Source organism: Jaculus jaculus, chromosome 7 (assembly GCF_020740685.1).
Source record: "Jaculus jaculus isolate mJacJac1 chromosome 7, mJacJac1.mat.Y.cur, whole genome shotgun sequence".
NCBI lineage: Eukaryota > Metazoa > Chordata > Mammalia > Rodentia > Dipodidae > Jaculus > Jaculus jaculus.
The window spans coordinates 115,160,569-115,187,410 of record NC_059108.1 but is presented as its reverse complement, the minus strand read 5'-3'; the positions used below and the strand labels follow the sequence as shown (position 1 = coordinate 115,187,410).

Below are 26,842 nucleotides of genomic sequence, written 5' to 3'. Positions count from 1 at the left end.
TATCTGAGAGAGAGAGACAGAATGGGTGTGCCAGGGCCTATACTACTGCAAACAAACTCCAGACACATGTGCCACCTTATGCATCTTGCTTTAAGTGAGTACCAAGGAATTCAACCTGGTTCCTTAGACTTTGCAGGCAAGCACCTTAACCACTGTACCATCTCTCCAGCCTGGAATGCACATTTTAAAAAAATGGTACATAGTTACAAATTACCATTCAAAAATATTTTTGCTATTTTTTTATTTCTACCCACAGTAGATAAAGGTGTCATTTCCTTCCTAATACTAGCCATTATTCTCATAACTTTTTTCTAACTAGGTTGGTAAAAACTGATTTCTCATTTTTAGAAAAAATTTTTTGGTTTATTTTTATTTATTTATTTGACAGAGACAGACAGAGAGAGAGACAGATAGACACAGAGAGAAAATGGGCACACCAGGGCTTCCAGCCACTGCAAACAAACTCCAGACACATGCATCCCCTTGTGCATCTGGCTGACCTGGGTCGTGGGGAATAAAGTTTTGAACTGGGGTCCTTAGGCTTCACAGGTAAGTGCTTAACCGCTAAGCCATCTCTACAGCCCTGATTTCTCATTTTTAATAATAGGCATTTCTCTGATTATTAATGAGGTTATGCATTTTCACATATGTTATGGTCAGATCATATATAATCCTTGCTTTGAGAATTTCCCATTTATATCCCTTGGTGGGGATATTTTGTTTGAATGATTTATAATATCGCTTCAGATATGATGGATACATTTTTTTCTACCATATACTGCAAATATTTCTTCCTGATTTTTCACTTGTGTTTTAACTTGATGATGTTGTTTGCGGTATCTAGGTTCATGGTTTTACAGTCAGTTTGGTTCTTGGGTATCAGCCTCCCTCTCCAGTTAAAAAAATGTTGTCTTTTCATCTCCTATACCCACTACATTAAAAGATTTTAAATTCTTTATTCCACCTGGGTTTATTTTCAGGTCTGATACAAATTTGGGATTTGACAGTTTTATTCTTCAAAAAAATTTTAATGTAATTTTTAAAAAAATATTTATTTTATATATTAGCATGAAAGAGAGAGAAAGAGAGGCAGATAGAGAGAATGGGCATGCCAGGGCCTTCATCTGCTCCAAGCACCAGATTCATCCACCATCTTGTGCATCCTCCTTATGTGGGTCCTGGGGAATTGAACCCTGGGTCTTTTGGCTTTGCAGGCAAGCACCTTAACCACTAAGCCATCTCTCCAGCCTGTAACTATTTTTTATTGATTGATTTTTTCCTTATGTATTTTTTCTTTCTCATGTATTCTAAATGGTACCTTTAACAAGTACTAAATTTCTCTATAAACATCAAAAGTCTCCTGGACATGCTATTCTATTTCATTGTTATGTCTATTTATTACTAGGGCTTTCTGCTCTAACTGAAGTACATTTTCATATCTGATAGTGCAAGTTATTTCAGTAAGTTTCAAAGAAAACTATTTGACTACTTTGTTAATACTTTCAAGATTAGTTTATCAAATTTCTCTTATACTAGCCCACAGAGTCCAGTGGGAGTTCTTATAGAATTGTATTACATAAATTAATTTGGGATAAATCATGTCTTTATAATGCTGACTATTCCAATTCAGGCACATGGCATGTCTCTCATTCATTTGAAGGCTCTGTTATGCTCTTCAATAAAATTTTATAGTCTTCTCATGTAGGAAAAGCAGCCCTGAGAATTGAAAATATATCATGATTTGATGTTATTATCATAAAATGCCCTACAAAATTTTATATATTTTAAATGCATTGTTACATTACAGTATAGTACATTAGTAGTACTGCTTATAATGAATAAGGTTTTTCTATTGAGTTTCCCTAAGTTTGTGCATACAGGTAACTGGAGGGAAAGAAGAATAGAAAATGAGGTTAGAACTTAAAGACTTGTTTGGAGCAGGGCTATGATAACTGTCTTCCCCATTTTTTCTCTGTGAATTTTTTCCCTGTGAATACGGCCAGTATGGGACTGAGAAATGGTCATTCTTGAAGTTAAGTAATTATCTTGGGCAGGTATACATTTCTCAAGATAGAGTGTATGTGCTTAATCTGGGCCTAGAAATTATGTCTGCTCATCTGATAACTAGGAAAAAGCCCAAAAGGATTTGATAATATAGTGGAGAATACACAGGATTCATCTACATATAGAAAAAGAAATGTAGTTTAAAAATCTAGGGAAAGCAAAATCTATGTAATAAATCATGAATAATTTTAAAAAAACCTAAAATATGGTATAATTATAATTGATGGAGATGAAACAAAAAAAATTAATTGATTTTGCTTGGAATTTTTTTTTATTTATTTTTAAATTTTTTTATTTGAGAGCGACAGACACAGAGAGAAAGACAGATAGAGGGAGAGAGAGAGAATGGGCGCGCCAGGGCTTCCAGCCTCTGCAAACGAACTCCAGATGCGTGCGCCCCCTTGTGCATCTGGCTAATGTGGGACCTGGGGAACCGAGCCTCGAACCGGGTTCCCTAGGCTTCACAGGCAAGCGCTTAACAGCTAAGCCATCTCTCCAGCCCTTGCTTGGAAATTTGATGCAAGCAAATTTGCAAGTGACATGTATAGTTACATCAAATTCCATCATCTACACTTCCTTGCAAATAATAGGACTTTGCAGATGCAGAGTTAATTACCTTGCAATCCCAAGATCTAGAGAGCTGGAGTTAGGGATCCTTGGGGCTCACTGGACAGGCAGTGTAACTTATTAAGTGAGAGACCATGTCTCAGCCAGTAGGTGACTCATATTTCTGAGGAACAGGTACCTAAGCTTGTCTTCCACATACACATACTTACAGGTGCATGTGCATACCCTTCCCTCCACAAACACATATAAAATAAAGATAAAAGGTACTAGTGAGGGAATGGAGAAATGATAAAGTTGAACATTATTGGTGTGAAGGTAAATTAATATAGTCATTATAGGAAGTAGTAAGGAGGTTCCTCAACAAACTAAAACTAGCAGTCTTGCATGGAGACACAGACCTGCAATTCCAGTGATTCAGAGGCTAAAGAATATTCTAAGGCCAGCCTGCACTACATGGTGAGTTAGAGGCCAACATGGACTATCCAGCAAAACCTTGAAATACATACATAATAAATAAAAGTAAATAATGCAATTCATTCTAGATGCAGCATGCACACTCCCAATTTTATGTCCAAAGGATATGAAATTAGTATGCCAGAGAGATAGCTACATTTCCATATCATTGCAGTTAAAAAAAAAAAAACATTTTATCAATTGATTTAAGAGTTTATGTGAGCATGGGTGCCCCAGGGCCTTCTGCCACTACAAATGAACTCCATATAGATGCACCACTTTTGTGCATCTGGCTTTACATGGGTACTGGGGAATCAAACTCAGGCCTTCAGGCTTTGCATGCAAGTGTCTTTAATCTCCAAGCCATCTCTCCAGCCCTCATTGAAGTTTAATTAATTTATTTATTTACCATAGTCTGTGTGCGAAATTAGCTGTGTCCATCTACAGATGAATGTATAAAGAAAATGTAACATGCTTACACACAAAATAAGGATGATTTGGCTTGAAAAAACTAATCTTATCATTTATGATGAGATGGAAGATGCTGGAAGACAGGCATTATGCTAGAACTAAAAAGCAAGGTACTAAAGGCTGGAGAGATGTCTTAGTGGTTAAGGAACTTACTTGCAAAGCCTAAGGACCCAGGTTCAATTCTCCAGGTCCCATGTAAGCCATATGCACAGAGTGGCACATATGTCTGGAGTTTGTTTGCAGTGGCTAGAGGCCCTGGTGTGCCCATTGTTCTCTCTTTCTTCCTCCCTCCCGCTCTCACTCTATCTCCAGCACCCACATTCCTAATGGCCTTGACCAAGGTTTCAACCTTACGGCTGTGCGAACTGCGATCTCGCGAGAGCCGTGATCTGGCGAAAACGTGATCTCGCGCCTCAGCGCGATTTGCCGCCTTTGGCCACGCGCTCGGCGGGGTCTCCCCAGGCGGGCGCCAGGGACGAGAGCCGGGCGCGCTCTCTTCCGTCGCGGGGGTCCAGACGTTCCTGCGTCCCGGGGCGGAAGGCAGGGCGAGCGTTGGACGCTGGGGTCAGAAAGGCGGGCTAGGTGGGCTTCTCGGGTGGGTGTGAAGGGAACCCTGCGGGGAGGGTCAGCGCCCGGGCGGCGGGTGTGAGGAGAGTGTGGCGGGCGCGAGGGCGGCGTTTCCCAGGGAGCCCCGCGCGGCGCCTGGGCCGAGTGCGCGCGTGGCGGGGCGAGGGTGAGGGCGGGCGGCCGGGGCGAGCGGGGCGGAGGCCTCGCCTCGAGTGGACGGTCGGTGGAGAGCGGGGTGGGCGCCGCGAGCGCATCCCCACGGCCGCGGTCGTGTCCTGTCCCCCGGGGCGCGCCGTTTCCCCTGGGCTCGCCCTGCCGCGCGCGAGGCCTCTCCATTAGGAACCGTGCGGTGTGGTGCCCAGGCCCAAGGACAGTTCAGAGACTTCAAGGGAGGCTGGGCCTGCGGGTTCTGGTCGATTCAGTGACGATTCCTCCCCACACCCCAGTTCCTTCCAGAAGTTGCAGTCTTGCCGCACCTGCCTAAGGCGCTTCCCAGGGCCATGCAAGCCCCGGGCTGCGGGTTTGGCCTTCATTTTTCTGTGAAGAATGCTGAAGCTGGAAGGTTGTCAAGGGGGCGGGCGAGATGGCTTAGCAGTGGAGGCACTGACGGGCAAAGTCTAACCCAGGGTTGGATTCCCAGGTACCCTTAAAGCCAGCTACATAAAGTGGTGCATGTGTTTGGAGTTCCATTGTGACGGCAGGAGGACCTGGCGCACCCATTCATTCTTTCTCTGCTTACAAATAAATAAAAATATAAAAGGTTGTTGGGCGGGAGAGATGGCTTAGCGGTTAAGGCACTTGCCTGCAAAGCGAAAGGATCCCGGTTTGATTCTCTAGGACCCACATAAACCAGATGCAAAAGGGGGCGCATGCATCTGGAGTTTGTTGGCAGCTGCTGGAGGCCCTGGTGTGCCCATTCTCTGTCTCCTCTCTGTTTGCTACCCCCCCCCTCAAACAAATAAATAAATAAATACCTTTAAAAAATATAAAAGGTTGTTACTGGATATGTTTTGCATTATGAGTTCAGAAAAAAAATTTTTTTTAATCTTATGCAGCATTCAAGATGAATGACAGCCTATTTGTTACGTTGGACAGGCTATTGTTAGAAATTGGTAGGTATGAAGTGAAAATAAAGTAAAAGGTTAACTATTTGTATTATCATTTGATATTGTGACACTGAAGCAAAATCACAAAATAATTGTTTATTTTAGTTTTTCAGTATGAGCAAGACATAAGTGCTAAAGAAGATATGATTCAAAGAATTAATAGTAAGTAGTTTCACATGATACATTTAAGTTTTAATTTTTACTGTATATATAGCATAACTTATAATTGCTCTGTTCAGAACAAATTAGTTTTTCTGTTTCTTTTGTTTTTGCTGATGGTAGTTCTTTCTAGTAACCAACCATGAAACTCAAGGCAAAAAAGTTCTGCCTTAGCAACTATACTTTTCCAACAATAAATTTTTGTATTCAACAATATTTTGTGAGGAATTTTCTTCCACAAATGACCCATGATCCACAGTTGAAAGATGATGTTTTTGCAAAAAAAACAAGGTATTTTAGGGAAAAATCACCCAAAATAAAAAACCAAGCTTGTCAGGTGGCACATTTTCAGGAATAATAGTTCTGGAAAATAATATTGTGGATGAAATGGCAGGTTAAATAAGTTCAGTATTATAAATTGTTAAAATGTTTTGGCTCTAATTTTAGTTTAAAAAAACAAGTGTTAGCTTTTTAATAGTTATGAAAATTTAGTCATCTTTTCCACAGTCAAAAAAGATACAGAATATTAAAAAGTTATTTCAGTCTTTCAAAAAATTTATCTTTTCATCTTGTATTTAACCACTAGTAACAAGTGAGCTGGTGTATTTAATAATAGGGTAGAGATGAGATTTCATATTTGTTAAAATCAAAACCTTTTTGTTTCTATCAATAAGTATTTACATTAGTTTGTATCACCATAAAATGAGTTGACACTAGGTTCTATCAATAAGTATTTACATTAATTTGTATCACCATAAAATGAGTTGACACTAAGTGTGATCTTCTCTAGCTCTCTTCTGTGAACAGTGATGGTTAGGAACATCCATTTATTTCTCTTCTGTCTAAAACTCAAGTACTAATTAGTTTCTGGATCTAGGAATAATTTTGGCTTCTGGTCTCTGGTTTTCTGTATAGTTGCCTTTCCATCTCAGGCCTCACTTTTCCGTTTTCTGGTATATTTTATTATTTTGAATTTCTTATTTAAGAAAACTAGCCTTTCCTCTTTTCAGGATGCTTTGAAAGTATTAAAGAAAACAAAGCAAATATTTGTAAGATACGTGAAACTATCAATAAAACAGATGAGGAAATTACTCATTACTATAAGCATAGTAAGGAGATTAAAGACAGCTGTAGCAAGTAAGTATCTGAAAGAAATTAACTTTCAGTAATTGTCATTTGATTTTTTTACTCAAGGTTTCTTAGTTTATAATGAAAATTTTGGGGTTAGGAATGTAACTCAACAGTAGAGCCCCAGCCTAACATATAGTAAGGTCTTACATTTGATCCTGAACACTGCCAAAAACCAAAATCCTATCTTAAAGCCACAATGCCCACCCTTTTTCTGCTGAGTATTAAACACATTACTTTGTGCATACTTCTCTACCTCACTTCCCAAGATAGTAATCCATACAAGCAAAATAATGAATTAAGTCAAATTACCTAGTAACAACATGCCTCTGTAGGACATACAGGAGGTTCAAAAGAAAAATGTAGGGCTGGAGAGATGGCCTAGATGTTAAGGCACTTTCCAGCAAAGCCAAAGGACCCAGCCCAGGTTCAATTCCCCAGTACCCACATATTGCCATATGTACAAGGTGGTGCATTGTGTCTGGAGTTGGGTGGTTTACAGGGGCTAGAGGCCCTGGCACATGTATGATTGCTTGCTCTCTCTGCCTCTCTTTAAAATAAATAAATGAAAAAAGTAACAGTAATACATTACTCAGTTCTTGTTAGCCCAAATATGGAATTTTGAATATAATCTAAGTTCAGTATTTGAAATTACTACTAGATAAACTTGAGATAATTTCTAACCATGACTTTTCAAGATTTAAGTTTTCTGAAAGGGACTCAAACCTAAAAAAAGCTTAAAGACACTTTTATGAAGTGTCTGTTAAGTTCTTTAGCTCATTTAAAAAATACCTTATTTTTATTTATTTATTAGAGAAAGAGGGGGAGAGAGAATGGGCATGTCAGGGCCTCCAACTGTTGCAAATGAACTACAGATGCATGTGCCACCTTACGTAGGTTCTAGGGAATTGAATCTGGGTCTGGCTCTACAGGCAAAGTACCTTAACTGTTAAGCCATCCCTCGAGTCCTTATTTTTGGGTTCTTTTTTTTTTTTTTTTTTTTTTTTTTTGGTTTTAAGAGGTAGGGTCTCACTGTAATCCAGGCTGACCTGGAATTCACTATGTAGTCTCAGGGTGGCCTTGAACTCACGGTGATCCTCCTACCTCTGCCTCCTGAGTGCTGGGATTAAAGGCAGGTGCCACCACTCCCGGCATTTTTTTTTGAATATTTTTTTGTCATTTTTATTTCTTTATTTGAGAGTGACAGAGAGAGAGGGAGAGAAAGAGACAGAAAGGGAATGGGCACGCCAGGGCTTCCAGCCACTGCAAATGAACTCCAGATGCGTGTGCCCCCTTGTGCATCTGGGTAATGTGGGTCCTGGGGAATCGAGCCTCGAACTGGGGTCCTTAGGCTTCACAGGCAAGCGCTTAACCGCTAAGCCATCTCTCCAGCCCCATTTTTTTTTTTAAATCTTAGTCTTTTGTTGCTATTGTTCATACTTTTTTTTTTTTTTACTAAGCTATGTTCACCCTTTTTTGGTTTTTCGAGGCAGGGTCTCACTCTGGCTCAGGCTGACCTGGAATTCACTATGTAGTCTCAGGGTGGCCTCGAACTCACGGCGATCCTCCTACCTCTGTCTCCCGAGTGCTGGGATTAAAGGTGTGCGCCACCACGCCCGGCTTTGTTCACCCTTTTTAATGAGACATAACTAATGTTGAACATTAAGTTTTTAAATGAATTTTGATGTTTCCATATCACTGAACACTAGGTAGCCAACAATATTATAATACAGGTTTTTGATGTGGAAGGAGGTTAATAGTATATTAGAAATTGATCAAATAAAGTAATAAAACATTATTCATAGCATAAACCCAATTTATAATTCTATAGAATTATGAAGATATAGCAGGATATATACATACACATATATAAATAAATTTTTAGTGAAAATCTTCACTGAGCATGTTTTTTAATGGAATTCTCAACTGTTCATAATATATGTATATATAATTTTTTAACTTCTAATTCCATTTTGGAGTATATCTTCTAAGACATGATCAGAAATCCAGACAGATATTTAAGTACAGGATATTCTCAGTAAATGATAAGAGTAAGTTGTATATGAGAATGATCTAAACTATGTTATATATAATAGTAAAATTTGGAGATAACTTATTAAAACATAATTACTTAATATTGAAAATGTGGCTGGTGGTTACTTTCTTATATACTTTTCTGTGCTTCCAAAGTAGGCATGCATACTTTGTGAGTTTGACAAAAATTTTTTAAAAAAGGAAATCTTCAATTAATTAAAACAGAAGGTGCCATAGTAAACAGTAATTTTAGATCTTTTTTCATTTTGGTAGTATTTTCTCAAATTGTATAATAAGACAAAAAAATGGATATCCTTTTTATTTTTACTTTATTTGTGATGTGGGTACATGTCTGTGTGCATGGGTATATGTGCAGAGCACAAGACAAACTGAGGAATGCTGTCCATTTCTTTGTGAGACATGGCTTCTCATTGGCCTGGAGCTTAGTAATTAGGTTAGATTGTATTGCTGGCTAGAGCACATTACTACACTTGGCATTTTTAAGTGGGTACTATGGATCAAATTCATGTCTTCATGCTTGTGACATAGCACTTTACTCACTGAGATATCTCCCCAGCTCCTTCCTTTTATACTTACTATCTGATTTTATAATTCATTTTGACCTAGTTTCCTTCTGTTGGAACAGAAAAATCTAATAAACTAAGTATCAAAGAAGAATAAGCTTGCTTTTAGCCCTTATTCTAGCTTTTTGTGTATTAGAAGAGAATTTATTGGCCAAGATCATAAAAATATGATAAGAGGGACTGATGTTACAGTATTAATAAAAGCCATGTCCCATATAGGAGTAAATTATATGTAAGAATTACTGAATTTTTGTTTTTTTTTTTTTTTTTTTGGTTTTTTGAGAGAGGGTTTCACTCTAGTCCAGGCTGACCTGGGATTCACTAGGTAGTCTCAGTTGTCTTGAACTCATGGTGATCCTCCTACTTGTGCCTCCTGAATGGTGGGATTAAAGGCATGCACCACCATGCCTGGCTCGAATTACTGAATAATAACATTTGAGTACTCATATGAGTACTTGAATGCTAGCAGTAGGAGATAGGCATATTTTTTGATGTAAACTTATTTTCTCCAGAAAAAGATTCATTTTCATTTAAGTAATTTTTAAATTATCTTGTCAATTCATTATTCTTACGTGCTTATTTAAACTATGATTGTTTCACAGCTGGAAGCAAACATGTGATGTGTTTCATAAACATGAAGATTATATTCAGAACCAATATACTGTTTATCAAGAAACCATTGAAACAGACAAGTATAGTATAATTATAAATTTAAGTATACCCATTCTGTAAGTTAGTATTATCATGGCATATCTTGTAAGAATAGTAACTTAAAAATACAGGTTTGTGTTCTGAGAGAGGGTTTTAAAGTAAGTATTTTAGACTTTGTGTGCCATTGGAGGTCTACTTGTTATAAAGTTCTGTCTAGCTCTGGATATGTTTAGATATTGTCTCGGATATAAAGTTTCTCAGCAACAATTACCACAGTAGAATCCTTGCATTAATTAGCTTTATGACTGAAAGTTACAAGCAAACAGAAATACCTGTAGAATTAATTTATGAAAATTTAAGGGTACTGATTTTTTTTTCAATGCTGGAATAAAATCCAAAGGGTATTGATTTTTTTTTTTTTTTTAAGTAGGGTCTCACTCTAGTCCAGGCTGACCTGGAATTCACTCTAGTCTCAGGGTGGCCTCGAACTTATGATGATCCTCCTACCTCTGTCTCCCAAGTGCTGGGATTAAAGGCATGTACCCCCACACCCAGGGGCATTGATTTTTTAAAAATTGTTTTATACCAAGGTTTACTTTTTCAAACTGATGACTTAGTAGTATGGTTATAGTCTAATAGAGAAACACCAGATAGTTGTGTGGATTTATTATATATACGTAATCATACCATCTTGGGGACTAAATGTTATAAGTTAATGGAATAAAATAAGCTGAGAAATTTGAATATGCTATACAGAATTACAATTTCAACTAACTTAAAAATTGAAATGGGGCTAGAGGGATGGCTTAGCGGTTAAGGCACTCGTCTGCAAAGCCAAAGGACCCAGGTTTGATTTCCCAGGACTCACATTAGCCAGATGCACGAGGAGGCGCACACATCTGGAGTTAGTTTGCAATGGCTCGAGGCCCTGGCGCACCCATTCTCTCTCTTTTTCTTTCCCTCTTTCTCTGTCAAATAAATAAGAATAAAATTGAAATAGTTTTTTAACATAATTGGGTAAAAGCAATGATCTGTTTTTAATTTAGTTTAAGAAAACTCGTGCAAAAATCTGCCATGCTTGCTTTTCTTTGAAATGTTTTTAGGTTAGCATGCAGTCATGGGTTTCACCATGGCATGTTTATACAGGTAGTATTAGACTTTGTTCTCAGTTGTTCCCTTCCTGTGCTGCCTTCCTCTGTGCTTCTGTATTTGTGCTAGTTTCCTTTTCTTTCCATGGTTTATCTCTGCCCTCTGCTTTCTTAACCATGTGTTCAGTTCTCCTAAGTACTCCCATCCGTAGGAGTTTGCCCTCCCCTGTCATGATCTCTGTTCTAGTTTTGTGAAACCTCCAGAAAATACGAATATGTATATGTATAAATTTAAATCTAGGTTTTGTACCTAACAGAAAACATATAATCCCTTATTTTTATGTTCAAAGACGAGTCTATAAGGAAGTAGAGACTAAGGTTACAGATTTGAAGTCTATAAGGAAGTAGAGACTAAGGTTACAGATTTGAACTTAATGTCATTAGAAGTCATGGAAATAGATGAAATTTCACAGGGAAAGATATAGAACAAAAACAGGAGGAAGCTAGAATAGGAAGAAAATGGAAAAAGTGAAGGATACTATTAGGTTGTTATTTGCAGACCCTGCTTCATTGCCAAAAATTGAGATGATCTGCATAATTTATAACTACCAAATATAAATATCAAGGCTTCCAGGGAGTAAAGATAATGTAGGAAGCCCTTGAGTTAGAAATTCATACTGTGTGGTCCTGCATGTTTGTTAGATATACAGGTGTAGATCAAGCATTTATAAGAAACGCTTGAAAGGATTTAAGAATATATCTTCGCCGGGCGTGGTGGCGCACGCCTTTAATCCCAGCACTGGGGAGGCAGAGGTAGGAGGATCGCCATGAGTTCGAGGCCACCCTGAGACTACATAGTGAATTCCAGGTCAGCCTGAGCCAGAGTGAGACCCTACCTCGAAAAACCAAAAAAAAAAAAAAAAAAAAGAATATATCTTCTATTAAAAAACTGAAATAGGGGATGGAGGGATGGCTTAGTGGTTAAGGCATTTGCCTGCAAAGCCAAAGGACCCAGGTTCGATTCCCCAGGACCCATGTAAGCCAGATGCACAAGGGGGTGCACACGTCTGGAGTTCGTTTTCAGTGGCTGGAGGCCCTGGCATGCCCATTCTCTGTCCCTCTCTCTGTCTTTCTCTCTCCCCCACTCTTTGTCTATCAAATGAATAAATAAATAAAATATTTTTAAAAAATGAAATAATTTTTAGTGTAGATCAGGCTTGACTGATTTCTTTTGTAGTGAACTAGATGGTAAATATTTTAGGTTTTTTTTTTTGGAAGGCTGTCACAACTACTCAGTTCTACTGTCATATCACAAAGCAGCTTTAGGAAAAAGCAATGGTCTAATAAAATTTTATGGCCACTAAATTTGAATCTCTTATAATTTTAATATTCCATGGAATATTCTGCTCTTGAGATTTTAAACTCATTTAAAATATGGAAACTTTAGCTCATGGACCATAGAACAATGGGTAGCAGGTTAAATTTGAAATGTAAGCTGTGGTGGTTTGAATGCAATGCCCCCATAAGCTCAGGTGTTTTGAATATTTGTGTGGTGGTTTGATTCAGATGTCCCCACTAGACTTGGGTGTTCTGAATGCTAGGTTTCCAGTTGATAGCAACTTGAGAATCAATGTCTCCTGGAGGCACTGTATTGTTGGGAGCAAGCTTACGGGTATTGTAGCTAGCTTCCCCTTGCCAGTGTCAGGCACACTCTCCTGTTCTGTTGTCCTCCTGATGTTGGCCAGGAGGTGATATCCACCCTCTGCTCATGCCATTGTTTTCCCCTGCCATCATGGAACTTCCCCTTGAGTCTCTAAGCCAAAATAAACCTCTTTTATCCCAAAAGCTGCTCTTGGTTGTGTGATTTCTACCAGCAGTGCAAACCCGAGTGCAACAGTAATGTTGGTACCGAGGAGTGGGATTGTTGCTAGACACCAGACTCTGGCGTTGGCCTTTTGGAATTGATTTTCAAGAGGAATGTGAAGGATTGGAAACCTTGGCCTAAGAGACATCTTGCAGTGCTGTAAGTACAGCTTGATGGACTATTCTGGTTAGGGTTGAAAGATCTGAATACAGTAAGAATTATGGACTGTGAGGTTTGATTTGTGAGGGTAAGAAACAGCTTTGCCTGAACTGGGCTAGAAGCAGTTTGAATGAGGCTTGCTGTTATGCCTGTATTCTGAGAATTTGTGCAGGGTTGCTTTGCATGGAAATGGACTGGTGTGAGTATAGGGATATGGCTCAGAAATGAAATCTTTGGGCTGAAACTTCTGCCCATTCCGCTGCAATTATATGCGATTGTAGCCTTTGAGACTGGGCCTGCTGACCTGCACTGGGGCTCAGGAATAATGTAGACTCTTTTGAAGGGGCCTGAGTGCTCAAGGAGTATCCTGTTCTTCAGAGTCTGCTTTATCCCCTCCCCCCATTAACAAATTGGAATCCTACTTGGTGTTATGGAGTATAAAAAATGTAGGAAAGAGATGGTTATTGAATTTGCAACACAGTCTTGTTTTTGGAAATGGCCAATGGGCAAGGTGAAACAGGTTTGCCAGATGCCTGCATGGAGACCCAATGGAGCCGTGAGGATGGACCATGGTTTGCAGTGGAAACCCAGGGGAGATGCCTGAACCATGAGATGGCTGCTAAGGAGAGCTGCTGGCTCCAGATAAAGTTTTCCAGGACTGTGAGTAATCTAGATGGAGGGGCAGAATTAGACTCCAGAGGTTTGTTGCTGGTTAGAATTCTTGGATTTGGAGGCTTTTCACTGGCTAGAATTGTTGGACTTGGAGCTACATAGTTTGATGTTTGCCCTGTTTAAATCTTGTATTGGTTGAATATTTCTTTACTATGCCCAGTGCCATCTTTTGCAGTATGAGTGTTTGTTTTGTGCCATTATGGGTTTTGGGGGGAGTTTTTGTTATTATGGCTCAGTTAAAAGATCTTGAATTATGGGGATGTTTGAACATCATTAAGATTGGCAAAATATATGGGGACTTTAAAAAATGGACTGAATGCATTGCATTTTACATCATGGACAGTTACCAGTTTATAGGGACCAAGGGTGGAATGTGGTAGTTTGATTCAGGTGTCCCCCATAAATAGGTGTTCTGAATGCTAGGTTCCCAGCTGTTGGATATTTGGGAATTAGTGCCTCTTGGAAGCAGTGTATTGTTGGGGGTGGGTTTATGGGTATTATAGCCAGTGTTCCCTTGCCAGTATTTTGAATACTCTCCTGTTCCTGTTGTTCATCTGATGTTGGCCAGGAGGTTATGTCCACCCTCTGCTCATGCTATTGTTTCCCCTTGCCATCATGGAACTTCCCCTTGAGTTTGTAAGCCAAAATAAACCCCCCCCTTTTTTCCCAAAAGCTGTTCTTGGTCAGGCGATTTCTGCCAGCAATGCAAACCTGACTGTAACAACTTGGTTCCTAGCTGGTGGTCATTTGGGAAAGTGTTAGGCCTTTGGGAGGTGGAGGCTTGGAGGTATGTTGCTGAGAGCAGGTTTTGAGGTAACGTAGCCCAGTTCTAAGTCCAGTAAGTAGGGTACATTTTTTTCCTGCTGGTGTGGAAAAGTAATGTCTATGTAAGGCCATTTTTATTTTATTTTTTTGGTTTTTCAAGGTAGGTTCTTCCTCTAGGTCAGGCTGACCTGGAATTCACTACATAGTCTCAGGGTTGCCTCAAACTAACAGTGATCCTCCTACCTCTCCTCCCAAGGGCTGGTATTAGAGGTGTGCACCACCACACCCGGCTCTATATAAGTCATTCTTGATGCTTCTTCCCACCTTATGTGATGCTATGTTTTCTACTCTTGTCATGCTTTCCCTATAATGATGAAACTTCCCATTGAAGATATAAGTCAAAATAAACTCTTTCCTTCCATAAGCTGCTTCTGTTAGGGTGTCTTGCAACAAAGCTATTGTAATCAACTCCTTTTGCAGTTAAGCACAGATGAAATAAAGAAAGCTGTTGCAGTGGGCTCTGAATTGTTACACAAAGAACCAGACCAAACGCAGATTGTGGGAGGAAAGGGTTTATTTTGGTTTACAGACTTGAAGGGAAGCTCCAGGGGAAACTGATGGCATGAGTGGAGGGGTGGCCATCACTTCCTGGCCAACATCAGGTGAACAACAGCAGGAGAGTGTACCGGACACTGGCAAGGGGAAGCTAGCTACAATACCCATAAGCCCACCCATAACAATACATCACCTACAGGAAGCTTCCGTTCCCAAATTGTCACTAGCTGGAGACCTAGCATTCAGAACATACAAGTTTATGGGGCCACCTGAATCAAACCACCACAAGAACTTATATTCTTTTGTGAAAATGTCTTAGAATTGTGCCTAAATGTCACCTGCTACTATTTAAGTTGATTTGGAGGAGTTCCTCCAAACCAGGCTAAAATTTTCTTCGTAACTATAGTTGTGGGCTATGTTTTGACCTGTACTTCACCAATATATACCTTTATGACTGTCCCTTACTCTTCTATAACTAAAAGCTTTTTCCCCCCTGTACATATCTTTATCCAAAACAGCTCCATCACTACCTCTAAACCATAACCCAATCATCTCATACCTTTATTCCTTTAGTCCTTCACTAATTAAATACTGATTTTTTTCCCCTAAAAACTATAAATCACTCCTGTAATCGGTACTCCAGCACAGCTCTCCGACACATAACAAGTTCACAAGTATAATATGAAAGGGTCTTCTATAATGAGGCTAAACCAGGATTACTGATAAATGAGTGGGGAGTATCATTTTAACTCTGCCTAAATAGCTTAAGGAAATGTCCTTTCTAGTGAAATAAACTTACAGAAAACAAAACAACCAACCAACTATTATAAGGTTAATTAAATTTTCAAGAAAATGGTGGAACTTACATACTAAGTGAGGTAGCCTGGACTCAGAAAGACAAAAATCATTATCTCATATGTGGAGCCTAACTCTTTAACATTTGCATGTATGTAAACAAGTGATGTGAAAGTGGGTATAAGCTATGAAAATGTACAGCAGACCATGAGAAGGGAACAAGAAAGAGATGATAAAAAGGAGGGGACAAAAGGACACATGACATAAAATTGGAAAAGGGACTATGGTGGGTGGAGGGAGGAAGAAGGAGGAGAACAAATTTTGTTTGAGAAATACCATAAAGGCTCATTGTATTACAGTTTAACAAAAAGCTGTGTGGCATGTGTATACATGAGTGATTATTAACTCATAGCTCTGTGCCACTGGGGATTGAGTGCTAGTCCCTGCAAGGTCTGGGCAAGTGTCCTACCATTGAACTAAATTTGCAGCCCATGAATCCAGAGTTCTAATACATAGGCCATAATTCTATGTGATGGTTTTAGCTTAATAAAACTGAATAAGATTAAAGATGAATGGGCATAAACCATGTGTGGTGGCACAGCTTTAATCCCATCACTTGGAAGACGACATAGTGAATTCCAGGTCAGCTTGGACAAAAGGGAGACCCTACTTTAACCCAGCACTCAGGAGGCAGAGGCAGAGGTAGGGGGATTGCCGCGGATTGTTTGAGGCCACTCTGAGAATACAGAGTGAATTCCAGGTCATCCTGGACTAGAGTGAGACCCTACAACGGGGGCGGGGGGGGGGGAGAAAAGAAAAAGAAAAAGAATAGGTATAAATGTAAGTGTACTTGGAAGAATAGAGAGATTCAGAACTTAGGGAAGATGGATGTTTAGGGTGATATAACTGATCAATAGAGCCAGGTTCCTCAGTGTCAGGATGATCACTAAAATAAATATGATTCACTTAGACAAACTGGGTCATTGAAACTTTGCTGGGAATGGTGTCATTGAAATGCTAGGAATGCGAGTTGAAGAAAATCTAAAAGAGTGGGATGAATAATTAGGTAATGAAGAAAATCTTAGAGAACTATACCACTTTAAAGGTTAAGGAAACTGAAAAAGAATATTGAGGGAGGCAATGCTAAATAAATATTTGACTTGCTTTTTATGCTTACTTTAATAGACAAGTAATATTTACCAATTTTTTAGATATAACCTATGTATTTTTTATTTTACCAGAAAAATGTATCATGGTTATGTATGTCAGTATAAGGATGTTTTGAAGCAGTACCAGCTGAAATTCTCAGAAACACATTTTTCACATGAATATTATGAGAAGAAAAAAGAACATGAAGAAATTCAAAACAGAGTGTTGGCATGTACTGAACAATTGAAACAGAATGAAAATATTTTAATGCAATTTTTAGGTATTAGTGTTTCTGTTACATACTGCTTTAATTATGGTGTGTTTACAATGAAAATATATAGTAAATCATTTTCAATAATGCCTTTTGTTTTTCAGTGCCTGTTCCTTTTCCATCTCTTATTAAATGGACATTACACATGTATCCACATCAGTATTTCTGCTTAATATTTTATTAGATAAGTATAATTTATGCACTTTAATTGTTACTATTTTTCCTGGCAAGAATCTCATTGACTTGCTTTTTCCTTTCAGATTTTAAAGATAAATTTAAAGGTCTTTGAGATCAACTTTCATATATGTCCATGGAATCAAAAGCAAGCAATTAGAGAGAAATTAAAATTATTTACATATGTAGGTTTTTATGATTTTTAAAGTGGTATGTTTAGCTATATAATGAAAAAAAGAGCCGGGCATGGTGGCATACACCTTTAATCCCAGTACTCGGGGGAGGCAGAGGTAGAAGGATCACCATGAGTTTGAGGCCATTCTGAGACTACATAGTGAATTCCAGGCCAGCCTGGACTAGAGTGAAAACCTACCTCAGAAAAACAAAAACAAACAAACAAACAAAAAAAAAGATTCCCTTGCTTCATCAGGAAAATTCAAATTAAAGTGATTATTTTGTGCAACAGAAGGTAGTAAGGAAAGAAATCACAATTATTTATTCATTCATCTATAGTAATTCAGCAGGTACCTACCTACCTTAGACCAGGCAATACCCACTAAGTCAAAGAACTTTCTTGCAAGGAACTCACAGTTGAGCAAGAGAAAAAAAAATTCCAATAAATTACCACTGTAATAGATGCTTAAGCCATTCTTAGTTGAGACAAATCTCTCCTATTTGCCAGAGAGATCTTTCCTAATGATGAACTTGAAACTTTAATCCTCTTTCTGGATCCTCCAGAATCCTTTCCATGCTTTCTTATCAGATTATAGCACTACTGTTTATACTAAATCTTCCTTATCCATGCATTCTACTATGCTTTCTATTTGTTCCATTCAAAACCAATCTCTTAATGCCTTTGTGGCTCATTCTCTCCAGGTTTTGTTTTTAGACTATTCATTTAATTTTTCACTTGCTGCCCATCTGTGCATTAACTTCTTTGTGGAAGGAGCAGAGATAGATGACAGATAGCTGAAGAGAGAGACAGGATTTAGGGAACTGGGTGTGAGTTGGATGAGATGTAAAAGAAGTAGATGGAAACAGGAAGAATTGAAGATTAGATTTTAAATATCTGTGTCTAAAAATTTAAATTGATACTTTTGGCAACAGCATAGCCTTAAAAAACATAATCACCTAAGTTTTATGTTCTAGTATATAAATTGTATTTTTTTAGACAGAACAGAGAAGGACTAATAAATTTTCCCAGAGTTTTATCTGCTGCTTACTGTTCTGATTGCTTCTAAAATTTGAGTAGATTTTACAGTAACATAGGAAATTATATTAACAACTATGTAGAATGTCTATTAATCACTGAGATTACTCTGTTTGAGATTATGAATCCAGTTAAAGCAGAAAGTCCCGATAGAAGTTCTTCTGAATTACACAGATTCGCGAACATATAGGCCAAAGAAAGGGAAATTGACTGGATTTTTATATTTTGAAGTAAATAATAGAAATAGAAGTTAAATTTGGGCCTGCATTGATTAAATTTTATTAGTCAAGCCAAATGATGCAATAAGTATTTCAGATGAAATGTTATTTCCAAGTTCACTGTATAGTAAAGGTAAACAAATTATCTTTGCTACTTACATAGTATTTTTGTTTTCAGATACTATTATTAATATTGATTATGCTTACATGACACATACATTTAAATAATATCATATAATAAGTATATCTTAAATGTAAAATTTACCTGCTTGACATACTTCCTTAACATCAGAAGAGTTAACTTGAGATGTAAAACACAGGATGTTCTTAAACATGCCAACAATTTTATGAAAAGTTCATTTGAATTGAAAAAAGAAGCAGATGAAATGGAAATAGAAATTGATTCATTAAAAAAGGTATATTATACTTCTAATATATGTATTAATGTATAAGTTTAACGATAACGTTAGTTGGCAGCCTTAGAAGACCTGTTTTATTAGATAGTCTGAGTACAGAGTAAGGCCAATTTATTCACTTAAAATATATTTATTTGTTTATTTGTTTATTTGTTTATTTGAGAGAGAGAATGAGAATGGAGTTTCTGGGCTTTCTGCCATTGCCTGAACCCAAGATGCATGTGCTACTGTGTGCATCTGGTTCTACGTGGGGACTGGGGACTTGAACCTGGGCGGTCAGGCTTTGCAAGCAAGCACGTTTAACCTCTGAGCCATCTCTCCCACCGAAGAAAGGCCAAATTATTTGCCTCAGATTGTATTTGAAACCAAAATTTGAATTTTAGGTACTAACTATATTTAACTCTGACTTTGGGGAACAATTTAGCTTTCTTTGAGATGTAAGGAAAGATTATGAAGAAACAACAATATGTAGCATAGTAATGGGAATTTATTTTGAGGTGAGGAGGATCAAACCTAGATCTCTGTGCAAGTGTTCTGCCAGTGGGTACCCTGCCACACAGCAAGGATTTGCAGGCATTAAAAAAAGAACCGCATTTTCAAAAGAGGAAACAAGATAAATAGTTTATACAGAATTTCCTCTGGAAAGTTTATGATTATAGCTTATATTTAGACTACTAAGGTTAAAATAGTTTAGCTTTTAGGATTTTCTAGAATACATTCTAAAATATTTATTTATTTATTTATTTAAGAGGAGAGAATGAGTGAGTAAGGGTAGCCCCAGAGCCTCCTGCCACTGCAAACGAACTCCATACATATGCACCACTTGGGAGAATCTGGGTTTATGTGAGTACTAGGGGATCCACACCCTGGTTGTCAGGCCAAGTGCCTTTAACTATGGAATATATTTTTATTTTTCCTGTCATCCATTGAGATATATATTTGAGAACGAGAATAAGCACATCAGGACCTCCAGCTGCTGCAGATGAACTCCAGATGCATGCACCACCTTGTACATCTGGTTTACGTGGGTCCTGGGGAATCAAACCTTAGTTCTTTGGCTTTGCAAGCAAGCACCTTAACCACTGAGCCATCTCTCCAGCCCAACAACCTTTTATACTTTTATTTTGAGAAAAATTTGAGTACAATCCCTAATTTACTAAACTATCTCAAAGCTTACATTTTTAAAATCATCTATGTGAAGTACCAAATAGCAGTAATATGTTAGTAACAAGATGCAAATGGATGCTCTTTTATTAAACTATTGACCTATGTCCCTATGTAAATAATCAATGTCTACTCTGCTTATGATTGTTCTTTATTTTTTTTTTAATATGAGAGTTCATTGAAATCGGTATTTACTAATTAAGTAGTAGGAAACAGTTAAAGAATTGTGATATGTTAATTTGGACTTTTAGCAATTTTCAGTAAATACCATAAATGCAAATCTGAATCTACAGAAAAGAATGGCATTAATTACTTAGGAAAAACATAACTCTCCTATTGTTCTGCAGATTATTGTTTTGTTTACATTCACATTTTTCTTCTTAGCAGATTACAAGGCTTTATGAAAATAAAAAAAATTCAGAAACTCTGGAAGAAAGGAACAAAAATATAGAAAAGCAGAAGGAATTGAATGAAAGGTATAGGTAAACTTTAAACCTAGATTTTATGTGAACAGCTATTCTGCATCCAAAAGTTGAATTCCTATATTGTTTCAAATTTTTGTGCAGTTTTTTGTGCTATTTTTAAGTAAAATATTAATTTAATTATTTTAGTATCTGGAGCATCTGTTTGTTATTTAGTGTAAGGCCAAGGATATTTTCTAGAGAGAATTAGGGTAATAGCAACACATATGTTCTGTAATATGTCAGTTATATAATTTCCCCAGCTTTCCATGATAGTTTCAGAATAGAAACAAAAGAGGAGAAACAATGTTGGGAACATCAGTGTGTGTACTTTTTTATAACCCTGCCACCAGCTTGACTACTTCTTTCTTTACCATGGAGAGTGAGGATAACCCCCATACTACAAAATCCATTATATATTGTACTATTATTTGTACTAATGACTATAATACAGGCATCAGTGGTAGAAACATTGAGAATGTAAACATTGAATTGATTTGTTATTTGTGATAGAAAAATAGATGTGTTACTGTTGTTTCTAATCAACTTTCTGTTTTTTTTCTACATATCTCTCATTGTTCTTCTTAAATTCCATTTATCAGACTGTTGCCATTTTCCTGATTGTTTTAACATACTGTCCTTCTTGAGTTGATTTCCCTTATCCTACTTCCTTTGATCTGTTATTTTCTGGATGCCACCTCCTACATACAACCTCATGACAGCGTGTCATTATTTATATAATGAAATTTAAATCAAATAATGAAATTATTCAATGAAATTGAGCAAAAAGTTGACAAATATATGGAATTTTGTTTTACTGACACTTTTATTTTTTTAATTTGTTTTTTTTTGGTTCAATTTTATTTATTCGAGAGTGACAGAGAGAGAGAGAGAAAGAGGCAGATAGAGAGAAAGGGAGAGGGAATGGGCATGCCAGGGCCTCCAGCCACTGTAAACGAACTCCAGATGCATGTGCTCCCTTGTGCATCTGGCTAACGTGAGTCCTGGGGAATCAAACCTTGAACTGGGGTCCTTAGGCTTCACAGGCAAGCGCTTAACTGCTAAGCCATCTTTCCAGCCCTACTGACACTTTTGAAAACAGTATTTATTTATTTGTTTGTTTATGTGTGTGTATGGGCATACATGCTACATTGCGGATGTAGAGTCAAAGGATGACTTCAAGATGTTTGTGCTCCACCTTCTTTGAGACAGGCTGTCTTTTCTTTTTTTTCTTTTTTTGGTTTTTTGAGGTAGGGTCTCACTCTAGCCCAGGCTGACCTGGAATTCACTATGGTGTCCCAGGGTGGCCTCAAACTCACTGCGATCCTCCTACCTCTGCCTCCCAAGTGCTGGGATTAAAGGCGTGTGCCACCACGCCCGGCCAGGCTGTCTTTTCACTGAAAATGAACCACCTGAACGTCAGGCTAGCTGACCCACAAACTTAGAATTCTCTTGGTTCATCCTCCTATTGTCAGCACATTGGGATCACAGATGCAAGCACCACTTTGAATCTGGGTTAATGTGGACATAGGGGAGTTGAAGCCAGGCCAGCAGGCTTTGCAAGCAAGTGCCTTTAACTACTGAGCAATCTCCCTAGACTCTAATACTTTAATATTATAAAAGTTTTGTTTATTGACAGGAACTAAAACAACTGTAGTCATTTTTTTACTCTGCACATATTATATCCCCTATTCATGGTTTTGCTTTCTATGGTTTCAGTTACTTGTGCCCAACCTTAGTTGAAAAGTATATGGGAAAGTACAGAAATAAACAAATTTTTATGTATAGTCTCAAGCTAGCCTCAAACTCACAGGGATCCTCCTACCTCAGCCTCCCAAGTGCTGGAATTAAAGGCATGTGCCACCACGCCTGCCTAGAAATAAACAAATTTCAAACCATTCTGAGTTGTATAATGAAACGTCATGTCATCATGTTCTGTCCCACCTAGGATGCGAATCATTCCTTTGTCCAGAGTATCCATGCTGCATACACTATCCAACTGTTAGTCGCTTGGTTATCAGATCAACTATTGTGGTACCATAGTTTTTGTGCCCAAGGTAACTCTTATTTCACTTAAAAATGGTCTTAACATACAAGAATAGTGATGCTGGCAATATAAGGTGCATCAAGGAAAAGCTAAAAAGTGCTTTTGTTAAGTGAAATGGTGAAAGGTCTCAAATTAAGGAAATAAAATAATCATATGTTTAGTTATCTGTGATAACAACAAAATTATCTATGAACTTGATGGAGGAAAAAAGAAATTCATATTAGTTTTTATTGTTTCCACCTCATTGCAGATGTTACAGCCACAATAAGTAAGTGCTTAGTTAAGATGATGTGTGTATATGTATGTGTAGGAAAAAGTATGTTGAGTTTAGTACTAGCTATGACTATAGGTATTCACTGGGGGTCTTGGAGTGTATCTCTGGCTCATAATGGGGATTGATGTTTATTTGATGCTGTTCATTCTTTGACTTAAGAAGGATTCAATGAAATTCTTCCAGTAAAAAACTCAAGAGGTACAATTAAGGCTATAATACTGCTGTAATAATTTGGTATTCAAGCTAATTATTTGGTTTTTGAATAAATCTTTTTTGAGTATGAAGTTTTCTGAAATCAAAAACATGCTATTTGTGGTTAAAGATTTGTTTAAGATGTTTTCACAGTCCAAAGTATTAACTATTACATTATGGAACCTTTCTCTATTTAAAATGTTTTCAGTCTGTTTAAAATGTCTTTTAAATTATTACACTTTAAAAACAAAATATGGTATACTGGAAAGACTGCTGGACTTAACCAGGACACTGATTACTGAGCAAGTTAGTAATAGAAAAGTATGCTAACTTCTCTGGAACCTAGTTTAATCATATATATGAAAAGTGAGGACCTTTAACTTGAAGTATCTGAATATTCCTTCTAACTGCAATATATTAATTTTTACTTAGCTGATCTTAAATATAATCCACTTTTCTCTTTAGAATTTTTGAAAAAGGTGAAGATGTACATGCATTCAGCAAAATTCCTCAAAGTATCCAGTTGTTTCTTCCTTATGAATCTCAGAAATTTATAAGCCCAATAAAGATGAATTCTTCAGAATCAAAAGTCATAGGTATATAGTTATATATTAATTAAATAAAACTTTATCATTTGGCATAAACAAGGGTAAGTACAAATTCAGGAAAGGGCTTCTTTGTCTCTTCTGAGAGCAAATGAGATACAGCTACTACAACAATCTTTTTTTTTTTTTCTTTTTGGGAAACTACATAATAGATTTTAAAGTGTTCTAGTCAACTTGCACAGATGTCAGTGGGTGAATATTTATTAAGCAGGTAGTGAACTTTCATTAAGAGCATTTGTAACTTGGTCATTGAGATGTCTAAATCAAATTTCCTTTAGTGAGTCTGTAGATTAGATTAATTACAAAATATTAGATTGACAGCACTGGTAGATTTTATTTTGTCTATCACTATTATTATGGCTGTCTTTGGTTGCCAATGATGAGGCTGTAGTTTGTCACTTAATCAGTATGCCATTTTACATAACGGTTATTGAAATAACTGGTATATTATGGTGAATGAAAAGTTTTTAAATATTTTAATAGTTCTGTATTTTAAGTTATTTTTATAAACTTTATTTCCTAAATTATAAAACACAGTCAAATGTTGGATATGAGGGCTGGGGCTGAGCATTTATCTCAGTAGTAAAGGCAGATCCTAGGTTTGAGATGATTCTTGATTCTATATTCAGAATTAATTTGAATTAATGCTATTTATTGTAGATAAAAAAGAAAGTTCTTTGAATCAGTTAAAACTTGCTAGTGTTGACTTCAGACAGAAAGAAAATGATATACAAGTAAGTATTTCTGTCTTTTTTTTTTTTTTTGATTTTTTGAGGTTGGGTCTCTGTCTAGCTTAAGCTGACTGGGAATTCACTATGTAGTCATGTAGTCTCAGGGTAGCCTCAAACTCATGGTGATCCTCCTACTTCTGCTTCCCAAGTGCTGGGCTTAAAGGCATGTGTTACCATGCCCATCAAGTACTTCTTTTTTAATAGTATGAATGCTTGCACTCAATGAAGTAATAAATCTTCCATACGTAGGACAGAGCTGGGTACACAAGTGTGTACATGTGTTGCATGGATATAAATATTAAAATAGCCATTGGTACAATCTCAGTATCTGAAAAATTTTAAGTTTCAGAATACCATTCTGAAAATGAAGTACATTCTGCTCTTTTACTCCTCAAATAATAAAAACGATAATACAAAATGCCACACCTGATACTTGCTAGACAAAGACCATAGGAAATATCAGAAAGAGAAAAGTGAATATTTTATTGAAAAGGAAAATTATAGACTGTGTCATGCATGGGGGAATATTGTTGCATAAGATAGAGGTCTGGGACAATTGATTTGCCTCAGTGGGAGTTTAGTTAAGCCCTGTCCCTCCCACATCCATTTTTGTCTTTGGACAGGCATCAGTAATAGAATGACTTTGCTCAAGTATAAGCATTGAGTATGGGAGCATAAGTGAAGAAACAAGCTAGTACTGGGAGTGGTTCTTGGACTTGTGAAGAACAAAAAGCATATCACAGAGAGCTAATTGTACATGTTTATTTCCCATTATTTTTCCTGAAAGTCCAGAGAAAAATCCTTAATGAAAAATATAGTTGTCTTTCTACTAATTCATACTTGGGACATGTGCATAAGTAATTAATAAAGCATGTATATATATATATAGATAGATAGATAGATAGATAGATATTTAATGTAATAAAAAGAAAGTTATATATAATATATATGTATAATATATATTATATAACTTGTAATATATATACATAATATATATTACATAGTATATATTATATATAAGCATATATCGTGTATATATATATTATATATGTATGGTCTAAACTTTTGGATTATCTCAATATGTTTCAAGGGAGAAAGATTAATGGGGCAAAACAAGTTATTTTTGTGGTGGGGGAGGCAGTTGAGTAGCTTGTGCTTCTCCTTTGGCTCACTTACTTGAATACCAGCAGAAACAAATTTTTTTTTGTTAGGTCAAGTAGCTGATAGGTTTTGCCATAGGAGTAAATGGAGTAGATGAAAAACAAATCAGGACATAGAGAAGCTAAGAACATATTAGAAAACTTTGTGCCCAAATATAGCATGCAATGAAATTTTTATTCAAAATATCTAAATTGACCATCTACTAGAATAATAAAGAGGCTTTCTCAACCAATTCTTCTTTGAAGAGAGAAAAATTATCAATACAGGGTCTTTCAGAATATAGCCCAAGCTGTCCCCAACTTCATGATCCTCTTGCCTCTGCATCCTAAGTGCTGGGATTATAAGCATGCACCACCACCTACCACTTATTTCAAATTCTAGAGTTGCTACCTTCACTTAATCATTACAGAAAGTAGAAGCCATGGCTGGGGAGATGTCCTTGCAAGCATGAGGACCTTAGTTTGATTCCCAGCCCACATGTTACAAAACAACAACAACAACAAAACAGCCAATCATGGCTGTACATGTAACCCCAGCACTGAGGGGGATGGAAGCAAAACAAGAGAATCATTGGGGTTTTCTGATCAGCATTCTAACTGAAAAATGGTGAGCTTCAGATTTAATGAGAGACTCTATCTCAACGAAGTAGACACAAGAACAATAGAACAAGATACCCAGCATCTGCCTTTGCCCTCTACATGTGCTGCACATAGGGCCCATGTGTGCACACACCCTCATCACACATATCACACACACACGTATCAAAAGAGAAAAATATGTCAAACAAAAAGAACCCTCGGAAAACCTAGGCTGCTAAAGGATAAGAAATTCACATACTTTCAAATTATTTTGGGGGTGTAGAAAAGAATCAAACTAGAATTCATAAAATTTAATTGAATACAATAAAACATGCAGACAAATTGGTCCTTAATGCAAGATGCATATTTGAAAGCAACCATACTAGGAAGTGAGAAATGCTAAAAACAAAACTGAACTTATTACTCAAAAAAATTAAAAAAGAATAAAATAAATTCAAGAGAGTAGAAATTAATAAAGCAGCAGAAATTTAAGGATATAAAAAGTTGAG

At 37.1% G+C, this 26,842-nt stretch overlaps 1 protein-coding gene across 1 annotated transcript in view; it reads left to right on the top strand.

The window, feature by feature from the left end:
* Positions 1-5,185: 5,185 nt before the first annotated feature.
* Positions 5,186-26,842, top strand: part of C7H14orf39 (chromosome 7 C14orf39 homolog) — a 39,382-nt gene continuing 17,725 nt past the window's right edge. Inside the window, exons 1-10 of the mRNA XM_045155581.1 lie at positions 5,186-5,234; positions 5,334-5,390; positions 6,398-6,524; positions 9,736-9,825; positions 16,924-17,111; positions 17,207-17,249; positions 19,000-19,120; positions 20,669-20,760; positions 23,724-23,854; positions 24,524-24,597. Of these exons, the coding sequence (XP_045011516.1) occupies positions 5,186-5,234; positions 5,334-5,390; positions 6,398-6,524; positions 9,736-9,825; positions 16,924-17,111; positions 17,207-17,249; positions 19,000-19,120; positions 20,669-20,760; positions 23,724-23,854; positions 24,524-24,597 (972 nt within the window). The remainder of the gene's footprint in view (positions 5,235-5,333; positions 5,391-6,397; positions 6,525-9,735; positions 9,826-16,923; positions 17,112-17,206; positions 17,250-18,999; positions 19,121-20,668; positions 20,761-23,723; positions 23,855-24,523; positions 24,598-26,842) is intronic.